This window comes from Pseudophryne corroboree (assembly GCF_028390025.1).
Source record: "Pseudophryne corroboree isolate aPseCor3 chromosome 3 unlocalized genomic scaffold, aPseCor3.hap2 SUPER_3_unloc_7, whole genome shotgun sequence".
Classification (NCBI taxonomy): domain Eukaryota; kingdom Metazoa; phylum Chordata; class Amphibia; order Anura; family Myobatrachidae; genus Pseudophryne; species Pseudophryne corroboree.
Window position 1 is genome coordinate 3,398,596 of NW_026967563.1, and position 12,359 is coordinate 3,410,954.

The 12,359-nt window shown below is 46.8% G+C and overlaps 1 protein-coding gene across 2 annotated transcripts in view; it reads left to right on the top strand.

Moving 5' to 3' along the window:
* The first annotated feature begins 1,766 nt into the window (after positions 1 to 1,766).
* The window catches only part of LOC134984622 (zinc finger protein ZFP2-like), a 43,722-nt gene continuing 33,129 nt past the window's right edge, over positions 1,767 to 12,359 (top strand). For both annotated transcript variants that reach the window (XM_063950166.1, XM_063950167.1), the window contains exons 1-4: positions 1,767 to 1,818; positions 3,549 to 3,725; positions 5,159 to 5,237; positions 5,357 to 5,454. In XM_063950166.1, coding sequence (XP_063806236.1) covers positions 5,207 to 5,237; positions 5,357 to 5,454 — 129 coding nt within the window. In that variant the 5' untranslated portion in view covers positions 1,767 to 1,818; positions 3,549 to 3,725; positions 5,159 to 5,206. The remainder of the gene's footprint in view (positions 1,819 to 3,548; positions 3,726 to 5,158; positions 5,238 to 5,356; positions 5,455 to 12,359) is intronic.

Below are 12,359 nucleotides of genomic sequence, written 5' to 3' on the forward strand. Positions count from 1 at the left end.
GTATATTATGACAACACAGGCCACTCCCCCTGTATATTATGACAAAACAGGCCACTCCCCCTGTATACTATGACAACACAGGATGCTACCCCTGTATACTATGACAGCACAGGATGCTACCCCTGTATATTATGACAACACAGGCCGCTCCCCGTTTACTATGACAGCACAGGATGCTACCCCTGTATATTATGACAATACAGGACACTCCCCCTGTATATTATAACAACACAGGCCGCTCGCTCTGTATACTATGACAACACTGGCCGCTCCCCGTGTATACTATGACAGCACAGGATGCTACCCCTGTATATTATGAAAACATAGGCCACTCCCCCTGTATATTATGACAGCACAGGCCGCTCCCCTTGTATGCTATGACAGCACAGGATATTACCCCTGTATATTATAACACAGGCCACTCCTCCTGTCTATTATGACAACACAGGCCACTCCTTCTGTATAGAAAGACAATACATGCCACTCACACTATATAATATTAGTAACAAGACACCAAAGCCCCCTTCCCCTGTATAACAGGACGTCACAATCCACTACCCCTGTATAGGAGGATGCCACAGGCCACTCCCCCTGTAGAGTAGGAAAACATATGCTGCTCCCCTGTATATTAAACAGCTCCTCTGTATATTAAAACAACACAGTCCACTCCCTCTGTATAGTAATAAAACACAGGCCACTATCTCTGTATAGCAAGACAATACAGGTCGCTACCCCTGTATAGTACAATGCCACAGGACAGAACACATTAATGTCTCGGGTGTGCGGTAACGGCGCGGTCCGCGCCACCTGTATTGCGGTAACGGCAGGGTCTGCGCCACCTGTATTACGGTAACGGCTGGGTCTGCGCCACCTGTATTGCGGTAACGGCGGGGTCTGCACCACCTGTATTACGGTAACGGCGGGATCTGCGCCACCTGTATTACGGTAACGGCGTGGTCTGCACCACCTGTATTACGGTAACGGCGGGATCTGCGCCACCTGTATTACGGTAATGGCGGGGTCTGCGCCACTTGTATTACGGTAACGGCGGGGTCTGCGCCACCTGTATTACGGTAACGGTGGGGGGTCTGTGCCACCTGTATTATGGTAACGGCGGGGCCTGCGCCCACCTGTATTACGGTAACGGCGGGGTCTGCGCCACCTGTATTACGGTAACGGCGGGGTCTGCGCCACCTGTAATACGGTAACGGCGGGGTCAGCGCCACCTGTATTACGGTAACGGCGGGGTCAGCGCCACCTGTATTACGGTAATGGCGGGATCTGCGCCACCTGTATTACGGTAATAGGATACTAGAGTGTCAGCCACCTGTACAGGGATAATGCAGCACCAGAGGCTGCTCCAGCTGCACTATAACAAGGCACCAGAGGCTGCTCCCCCTGTAGTACAGAACCTGACACCAGAGCTGCTCAGCCTATAGAATAATAATAATAATATCATTACCTGCTGCCAGACACAGCAATGGCTGCTCTCTGCTCCTGCTGCCTTGTAGGAATGATAGAAGGAAGGCGGAGCTCAGACCAGGGGAAAATGGCCGCCGCTCCTGACGTCACTACACGGCCAGGGAACCTATTGCTGCTGCCTGATTGGTCTACAAGAAAATGGCCGCCGGCCTCCTGCACTGAGGACATGTATGGTAATAATCATAACAAAACACGGGCTGTGGGCGGGGTGTGGGAGGGGAGGGGCCAGTCACCAGGAAGCAGCCCAAGCCAATCATACCCTACTTCCGGCCTGTGCGTTCCACCTTACTTCCGGTCACTGCATTCCATTCAAGCCTCAGTGTCCGTAGAGATCAGGTAATGGCGTCTTACTATACAGGGGGAGCAGCATGTGGTGTCCAGTTATAATTATTATACAGGGGGAGCAGACTGTGGTGTCCTGATATTATTATTATTATTATTATTAATAATAATATTATAATACAGGGGGAGCAGCCTGTGGTGTCCTCTTAATATTATTATACAGGGGGAGAAACCTGTAGTGTCCTGTTGTTGTTATTATTATAATTTTATTATTTTTATACAGGAGGAGCAGCCTGTGGTGTCCAGTTATAATTATTATACAGGGGGAGCAGACTGTGGTGTCCTGATATTATTATTATTATTATTATTAATAATAATATTATAATACAGGGGGAGCAGCCTGTGGTGTCCTCTTAATATTATTATACAGGGGGAGCACCCTGTGGTGTCCAGTTATTATTATTATTAGTATTATTATTATTATTATTATTATTATTTTACAGGAGGAGTAGCCTGTGGTGTATTATTATTATTATTATACAGGAGGAGCATCCTGTGGTGTCCTGTTGTTATTATTATTTGTATTATTATTTTACAGAGCGAGCAGCCTGTGGTATCCTCTTATTATTAATATTATACAGGAAGAGCAGCCTGTGGTATCCTGTTATTATGATTAAGGAGAAGCAGCCTGTGATGTCCTGTTGTTATGGTTATACAGGAGGAGTAGCCTTTGGTGTCCTGTTATTATACAGGTGAGCAGCCTGTGGTGTCCTATTATTATTATTATACAGGGTGAGCAGCCTGTTGTGTCCTATTATTATTATTATTATGCAGGAGGAGCAGCTTATGGTGTCCTGTTGTTGTTATTAATATTATTATTATACAGATGGAGCAGCCTGTTGTGTATTATTATTATTATTAATATTATTATTATAAGTATTACAGTGGGAGCAGCCTGTGGTGTCCTATTATTATCATTATTTTGCATGGGTTGCAGCCTGTGGTGTCCTGTTGTTGTTGTTATACATGGGGAGCGGCCTGTGGTGTCCTGGTATTGTACAGAGGGAGCGGCCTGTCGTGTCCTGTTATTATTATTATACATGGGGAGCAGCCTGTCGTGTCATTTTATTATTACTATTAAGGAACAGCAGAATGTGGTGTCCTGTTGTTATTAGTGTTATACAGAAGGAGCAGGTTTTTGTGTACTGTTATTATTATACAGGGACAGCAACTTGTGTTGTCCTGGTATTGTTATTATACATTGGGAGTGGTGGTGATGTCCTACAATACAGGAGGAATGGTCTGAGGTGTCCTGCTTTTAAAGACATCTGTTATTATTTTCATACTGGGGTGCAGCCTTTAGTGTCATTATTATTATTATTACTATTACTATTATTACTATTAATTTTATTATATGTAATTGTGGGGATTGAAAATTTTACAAAAATTTTAGGATATATTAAAGCAGAGACCATAATATCCCTGGCATGTGTAACAGAAGATAATTAGAGCATTATGAAGAAAATGTATATCACACTCCTGGGAGTGTCACAGTGACATCACTTCTATCTATAGTAATAATACAAGGACATGACTGGGGAGGTGAGGGGATCTGGGAGTGTCACAGTGACATCGCTTACATCTATAGTAATAATACAGGGACATAACTGGGGAGGTGAGGGAATCTGGGAGCATCATAGTGATATCACTTATATCTATAGTTATAATACAGGGAGGTGAGGGTACAGTGATACAGTGATATTGATGTCTCCCCTATTTCACAGGGTTAAACAGTGGTAAAGAAGACATCCGATCGCATTGTGTTAGGAGGACTGAGCAGAGCCCAGAGTCCCATCACGGTGCCTCCACCTCACTCACTGATACATGAGACACAATAACCAAAAGATCCTGGAACTTACCAACAAGACGATTCAGCTGCTGACTGGAGAAGTGACTTTTGGGTATGGGACATTATACAGTAACATCGGGGGACGTTTCTGGGTGATGACTGGAGAGGTGACTGCTGGGAATGGGGTATTATACAGTAACGCCAGGGGATGTGTCTGGGTGATGACTGGAGAGGTGACTGCTGGGAATGGGACATTATACAGTAACACCGGGGGACGTTTCTGGGTGATGACTGGAGAGGTGACTGCTGGGAATAGGACATTATACAGTAACACCGGAGGACGTTTCTGGGTGATGACTGGGGAGGTGACTGCTGGGAATGGGACATTATACAGTAACACCAGGGGATGTGTCTGGGTGATGACTGGGGAGGTGACTGCTGGGAATGGGACATTATACAGTAACACCAGGGGATGTGTCTGGGTGATGACTGGAGAGGTGACTGCTGGGAATAGGACATTATACAGTAACACCGGGGGATATGTCTGGGTGATGACTGGAGAGGTGATTGCTGGGAATGGGACATTATACAGTAACACCAGGGGATGTGTCTGAGTGATGACTGGAGAGGTGACTGCTGGGAATAGGACATTATACAGTAACACCAGGGGATGTGTCTGGGTGATAACTGGAGAGGTGACTGCTGGTAATGGAGCATTATACAGTAACACCAGGGGATGTGTCTGGGTGATGACTGGAAAGGTGACTGCTGGGAATGGGACATTATACAGTAACACCAGGGGATGTATCTGGGTGATGACTGGAGAGGTGACTTCTGGGAATGGGATATTATACAGTAACACCAGGGGATGTGTCTGGGTGATGACTGGAGAGGTGACTGCTGGGAATGGGACATTATACAGTAACACCAGGAGATGTGTCTGGGTGATGAATGGAGAGGTGACTGCTGGGAATGGGACATTATACAGTACCACCAGGGGACCTATCTGGGTGATGACTGGAGAGGTGACTGCTGGGAATGCAGCATTATACAGTAACAACGGGGGACGTCTCTGGGTGATGACTGGAGAGGTGACTGCTGGGAATTGGACATTATACAGTAACACCATGGTACGTCTCTGGATGATGACTGGAGAGGTGACTGCTGGGAATGGGGCATTATACAGTAACACCAAGGGATGTGTCTGGGTGATGACTGGAGAGGTGACTGCTGGGAATGGGACATTATACAGTAACACCAGGGGATGTGTCTGGGTGATGACTGGAGAGGTGACTGCTGGGAATGGGACATTATACAGTAACACCAGGGGATGTGTCTGGATGATGACTGGAGAGGTGACTGCTGGGAATGGGACATTATACAGTAACACCAGGGGATGTGTCTGGGTGATGACTGAAGAGGTGACTGCTGGGAATGGGGCATTATACAGTAACACCAGGGGATGTGTCTGGGTGATGACTGTATCACTGTGTGTGTCAGGTATCTATAAGGTGTCAGGATGTCACTGTCTATGTCTCCATGCAGGAGGAGGAGTATATAGAGGAACACAGGGGTCTGTACAAGGACGTGATAATGGAGAATCACCGGCCCCTCACATCATTGGGTAAGAGGAGACTGTCATGTATTGCACAGGGGAGAGCAGGTATGGGGGCCCCCTATATACACACATCATCTGATAATCACATATATACACTGTACTCAGTCACTGTGTGTCTCCTACAGATGGGCTCAGTAACAGAGATAACCCAGAGAGATGTCCCCGTCCTCTGTATTCCCAGGATTGTACAGAGGAGAATCACAAGACCGCACAGGAGGATCAGGTAGGTGGGATTTAGGGTCTCCTTACTGTCCCTCTGATCTGTAAAGACGCTGTGTGTGTATTATGCGCTGATGTTATACTTTCTCCTGCAGGGTCCACAGGTTATCGACAGTATAACTTTGGGACATGAGGTAGCGACAGCGGATTGGCACCAACGATCAAACCTTTTGGCCTTCCAGAATGCAATGGGCCTATATCCTATTCTATCTCCTATATCCCCGCCTCCTGGCTCAGGCAAATCAGTTTTTTGTTTGGTGCGGCAGGAGCCGGACCATGGTCAGAGGGCTTCTGTTTTTTTATTTTTAGAGTCTTACTCTTTTTTGAGTGATTCGTACCTTAGAAAGAGTCGCTCCAACAATTCCCGCCGGGTCGCAAAAACGCTTACCCATGAGTACAGTGCTGTTTCGGCGGGCGTCTGTGTAGGATGTACGAGCAATTCCAGCAGACGTTACCAGGCTGTGGCCGGAGCACGGGGAATAGGTAAGGCATCGGTTCTGTTAAGCAGGAAACACGAGACACAGCCGCACTGTTTTGGGAGGAGACTACCAAACAGTCTCTGACGCTGCTGCCACCCTGGGTGCACCAGCGCTAGGCCTCAGGTATTATAGGCTCCAGGAGTAGTATGAGGCCGGGATCCCTGGGGTTGATGTCAGCAGTGGGGAGTAAGATGCTCTCCCGGTTCATGACCAGTTTCCTCCGAGTTTCCCACCATGAATTGATTTCCCGCTTCTGTCTGAGATGCTGTGTATCTAAAGGACCCAGTCGCAGCTTAGGCGGCTGTGTGACTTGTGCGTCAGTGTTTATTTGGGCGTCTGTGTTCACTGTAGGTCACTAATAGCGTCTAGATCCACTCAGCGTTCACTAACGTATTGATCGATCCTGGAAGCGGGGTGAAGTCTCCCTGTATCCCACTCTCCTGAGCCAGGTGATACAGCACTGAGTCTCTATCTACCTTTGAGTACGAATATTTGGATACTGTAAGTGCTTGATGCATATGAGTCTGTAAACTATTGCTGCTGTTTCTTTCGCTGTACGAGAATACGTTTAATCTCCTATATAAGGTAATGCAGTAATGTTTCTCCTATATAACTGAAATGTATCTGTAGTTGAATATGTGCTCATATTGCTTACTATACCGAAGTATAACCTGTGACTGATTGCTTGTATGATTGCTGACTTTACTATAATTCTGTCAGTTTTCTGTGTATTTCAATCCTCAATGCTGGTGCAATGCAGGGAGGGATCGGATTGTATGTCACTTTAATAAGTTTGAAAGTGATTTCAGTCACAAATTGTGTAGATAACACTGTACAGGTGTGTGATTTGTTTATCATGTCTAAAAGAGGCAAGGGTGAGGAGAATACACTCTCCACAGCAGCACCAACACTAATTTCATGTTTGTCTTGTAAAGCTGGGTTATCCTCTCAGGATTTGGTTCAAAATGGATTATGTGCAAATTGTTTTAGCTCTCACCAAAGCTTCTTAAATAATCCAAGGCAGGCACAGGTTGAAATGGAACCCCCATGTGCTACGTTTGCACAGTCATTACCCAGTATAGCTGAGAGGATAATGCCATCTCCCATACCAGGGTTAGGTTATCCTATTAACCCTTACATGCAACATTCCACCTGGGGTTTATCATATCCAGTACAGGTATTTGCAGCCTTTCAACAAAAACAGGCTGAAAGGCTGATGGGACAGTAAATCACAAAGACATGAAACAACATCTTCACAGTCTACACATGTTTCAGATGGGGATACTTCGGAGTATGAGAACTCATCGCACTCCGGGTCTACATACAGAGATGAGGATAAAGGTCTCAGCTCAGTGGACAAACCTTAGCTAATTAGTGCTATGAAGGCCTTTCTATCCTTAGAAGAAGCAGCAGAGCCTTTGTTAAAATTCAAGGCACCTGTGTTTAAACGTCCAAAAACAGGACTGAATTTCCTGGGTCAGAGCAGCTGATGGAAATTATTCAAGAGGCTTGGGTAACACCCAGTAAGAAGTTTAGTATTCCCATTATCCTCTTCCAGGTGGGGACTGTTTAAAAATAGAGGTGGCTCCCAAAGTTGATACACGTCGTTCAACTGGTGCGAAAATCTACATTACCTCTGCCTTCAACATCATTAAATGATGTCATGGATAGGAAAATAGATGGGGTTTTTTAAAATCATTTTCTTCCTGTCTGAGGCAGTCATAAGACCAGCCATGGCTTCAGCCTGGATGGCAAAAGCAGTGGCGGCCTGGGCTGATGCATTGGAGGACGATCTCTCATTGGCATCTAGAGAGCAAAAATCCCATATTGCACATATTAAACAGGCGGCTATGTTTATGGAAGAAGCAGCCTTAGACATAGGTACTATTGTCTCTCAAGCATCAGCCTCAGCAGTATAAGCTCGCAGAGCGGTCTGGCTACGTACATGGGAAGCTGTCTCAGAGTCCAAGGAGGTTCTAGAGTCTTTGCCTTTTACTGGAGATATTCTTTTTGGTAAAGAATTAAACATTATTTTGTAGTCAGAGGCAGACTCCAAGAAAGTGAAGTTTCCTTCCACACACAAATCCAAACCTAGGTTTCCAGCTTTTCAGGCCTTTTGGACTCAAGGAAAAGGAAAGGGTTATGGCAAACAGTCCCAATCTGACAAGTCTGGGAAAACTAAAAAGCGTTGGGCTACCAGAGTCAGAAGATAAGCCATCAGCCTGATGGTGTGGTCTTCCACCTGGGGGGACCCCAGGGTGGGAGGTCGACTTCTTCATTTTGCACATGTCTGGCAATCAAGTCTGGGAAAACTAAAAAGCGTTGGGCTACCAGAGTCAGAAGATAAGCCATCAGCCTGATGGTGTGGTCTTCCACCTGGGGGGACCCCAGGGTGGGAGGTCGACTTCTTCATTTTGCACATGTCTGGCAACAGTCCGACACAGATGCCTGGGAGCAAGAAGCGGTATCTCACGGTTATGCGTTTGCTTTCAAGAAACACCCTTCACAAAGGTTCTTTTGTACCAGCCCATCTTCATTGGAAACGAAGACCAGGGCTATTTCAGGAGTTGCTTCAGTCAGGAGTGATAATTCCAGTTCCCCTGCACAACGAGGACAAGGTTTTTATTTCAACCTGTTTCTAGTTCAGAAACAGAAAATTGAGGTTGACCATACTCAATCTCAAGATGCTGAACAAGTACATTTGGGTGCTTCGGTTTCATATGGAAACTTTACGTTCCATTATTTTGGCCATGGAGCTGAAAGATTTTATGGTATCTCCTAGATATCCAGGATGATTACCTGCATGTTCCTATAGCACTGTCCTATCAGTGCTATCTCAGGTTTGCTATCCTTCAGCAATATTTTCAGTTTCAGGCCCTACCATTTGGACTGGACACAGCTCCCAGAGTATTCAGCAAAATTATGGTGGTAATGGCGGCTTATCTTCGTCGACAAGGGATAAGGAGTTTTCCATACCTCTACGACCTATTAATCCTGGCACAATCTGAGGAATTGCTTCAGTGTCATCTGCAACAGACTATGGGGTATATGCAATAGCGGGCGAATCGCGTCATTAGATCCGCCTCTGTGTGATTCGCCCGCTATCGCCAGCCGCAGCCCTGTCGCCGGGACCATGGATTCTCAATATTCAATGAAAAAACGATTCGCCCCTCCCGCAGGCGGATTCAGGCCAATCGGCGAGCAGTGGGCGTACTGAATTCGCCTTCCTGCCCAAATTGCTGGAACGGTAAAATCAGGAAAAAAAATGGCGTGGGGTCCCCCCTCCAAAGCATAACCAGCCTCGGGCTCATTGAGCTGGTCCTGGTTCTAAAAATGCGGGGGAAAAATTGACAGGGGATCCCCCGTATTTTTAAAACCAGCACCGGGCTCTGCGCCTGCTGCTGGTGCCAAAAATACGGGGGACAAAACGAGTAGGGGTCCCCCGTATTTTTAACACCAGCATCGGGCTCCACTAGCTGGACAGATAATGCCACAGCCGGGGGTCACTTTTATGCCGTGCCCTGCGGCCGTGGCATCAAATATCCAACTAGTCACCCCTGGCCGGGGTACCCTGGGGGAGTGGGGACCCCTTCAATCAAGGGGTCCCCCCCCCCAGCCACCCAAGGGCCAGGGGTGAAGCCCGAGGCTGTCCCCCCCCATCCAATGGGCTGCGGATGGGGGGGCTGATAGCCTTTGTGTAAAAAAAAAAGATATTGTTTTTTCCATTAGTACTACAAGTCCCAGCAAGCCTCCCCCGCAAGCTGGTACTTGGAGAACCACAAGTACCAGCATGCGGGAGAAAAACGGGCCCGCTGGTACCTGTAGTACTACTGGGAAAAAAATACCCAAATAAAAACAGGACACACACACCTTGATAGTAAAACTTTATTTCATACGTCGACACACACATACTTACCTGTGTTGACACGCCGACTGCAACGATCTCCGACGATCCGAGGGTACCTGACAAAAAATTATACTCACCTTCCAGCGTCCGTCCAGAGGTCCAGGTCCAGAGGTAAATCCACGTACTTTGTAAAATAAAAAAACGATCAGCGAGCCATACCGGACTAGAAAGGAGTGTAATGTTTTCACATTACACTCCTTTCTCCCGAATGCCGGGACATCACGTGACTCCTGTCACTGATGCCCCTTCAGCCAATCAGGAAGCGCTACTGCCGTGGCGCTCACCTGATTGGCTGGACGCCGTCTGTACTCTGACAGCGCCTCGCACAGCTCCCTCCATTACTTTCAATGGTGGGAACTTAGCGGCTAGCGGTGGGGTCACCCGCCGGTCAGCCGCTGACCGGCGGGTGACCTCACCGCTAGCCGCTAAGTTCCCACCATTGAATATAATGGAGGGAGCTGTGCGATGCGCTGTCACAGCGATCAGCCAATCAGGTGAGCGCAACGAAGTTGCGCTTCCTGATTGGCTTAGAGACCTGTCAGTGACAGCTGTCACTGACAGATCTTAATCGTGGAAAGGTGTCCCATGTGTCAGCATGGGACCCCTTTCAGTCCGTTTTTGGTGCGGGTAAATGCGTTTTCTTTTTTTGCCAAGTACGTGGATTTATCTCTGGAGCCTGTTGAGGTGAGTATATTGATCTTTTATTTTCAGGTACCCCGGGATTCTACATGGAGAAGAGGACCGATGTCGGCGTGTGAACATAGGTAAGTATGTGTGTGTCGGTAGTGTGAAATAAATTTTTACTGTCGACGGTGTGTGTGTCCTGTTTTTATTTGGGTATTTTTTTTCCAGTAGTACTACAGGTACCAGCGGGCCCGTTTTTCTCCCGCATGCTGGTACTTGTGGTTCTCCAAGTACCAGCTTGCGGGGGAGGCTTGCTGGGACTTGTAGTACTAATGGAAAAAACAATATCTTTTTTATTATCACAAAGGCTATCAGCCCTCCCATCCGCAGCCCATTGGATGGGGGGGGACAGCCTCGGGCTTCACCCCTGGCCTTTGGGTGGCTGGGGGGGGGGACCCCTTGATTGAAGGGGTCCCCACTCCCCCAGGGTACCCCGGCCAGGGGTGACTAGTTGGATATTTGATGCCACGGCCGCAGGGCACGGCATAAAAGTGACCCCCGGCTGTGGCATTATCTGTCCAGCTAGTGGAGCCCGATGCTGGTGTTAAAAATACGGGGGACCCCTACTCGTTTTGTCCCCCGTATTTTTGGCACCAGCATCAGGCGCAGAGCCCGGTGCTGGTTTTAAAAATACGGGGGATCCCCTGTCAATTTTTTCCCCGCATTTTTAGAACCAGGACCAGCTCAATGAGCCCGAGGCTGGTTATGCTTTGGAGGGGGGACCCCACGCCATTTTTTTCCCTGATTTTACCGTTCCAGCAATAAAAAAAAAATAATAATAAAAAAAATATTTTTAAAAATATATAAATAATATTTGTGCCTCCCCCCCCCCAAAAAAAAGTACCTAATCCCTTCTAATATAAATAGATCTGCTATTCCCCCCAAAAAAAACACAAAAAAAACATGTTTAAAATTTTTTTATTTGTTTTCACCCTCCAAAGTGTGGCGGATTGAAAATGACGAATTTGCTGTCTAAAAGCCCTGCTGTCGAATTTCCAAACTTGAATTGAATATGCTTTGGTCGAATTGCAGCACTTGTATCATTGCAGAAAAGTCGAATTTGCAAAAAGTCGAATTTCAAAAAGTCGAATTTGAAGGTCCGTTTTTTGGTCGGAAAGCACTGCATTGCATAGGGGAATTTTTTTTTTTGGTCGAAAATGACCCGAAATTCGCCAATTTCGGGAATTCGACCACAATTGCATATACCCCTATAGCTTGTTGAGAGAGACACGGTTGGCTCATAAATTGGGAAAAGTCGTCCCTGGTTCCGTCACAGCGAATGACTCACTTGGGGGCTGTGTTGGATTCGGATCTTCAGAGAATAATTTTACCTCTGAACAAAACGTACAAAATTCAGTAAAGGATTCAGGAGCTACTACACAGTCAAAGGGTATCCACTCACGCAGCAATGCGTGTGATGGGTTTGATGGTGTTGACATTCGACATGGTGAAGTATGCTCAGTTCCATTCGAGGCCTCTACAGCATCTGATCCTTTCCAAATGGAATGGTTTTCATCAGACAATAAAAACTCAGACTATAGTCCTTCCTCTGGAATTAAGGAGGTCATTAGCCTGGTTGCTACAGACAACCCATCTGGACAAAGGGAGACCCTTTTGGATATCATATTGGGAAATTCTGACAACAGATGCCTGTCTTCAGGGTTGGGGAGCAGTGTCAGAAGTTGCTTCCAAGGGCAGTGGACCAAGAAAGACAGTTGCCTGACAATAAATATATTGGAACTTCGGGCCATTTATATGGCACTCATTCAGGCAAAGGACATTCTTCAAGGGAAACCAGTTGAAATTCGCTCGGACAGTGCAACAATAGTAGCGTATCTC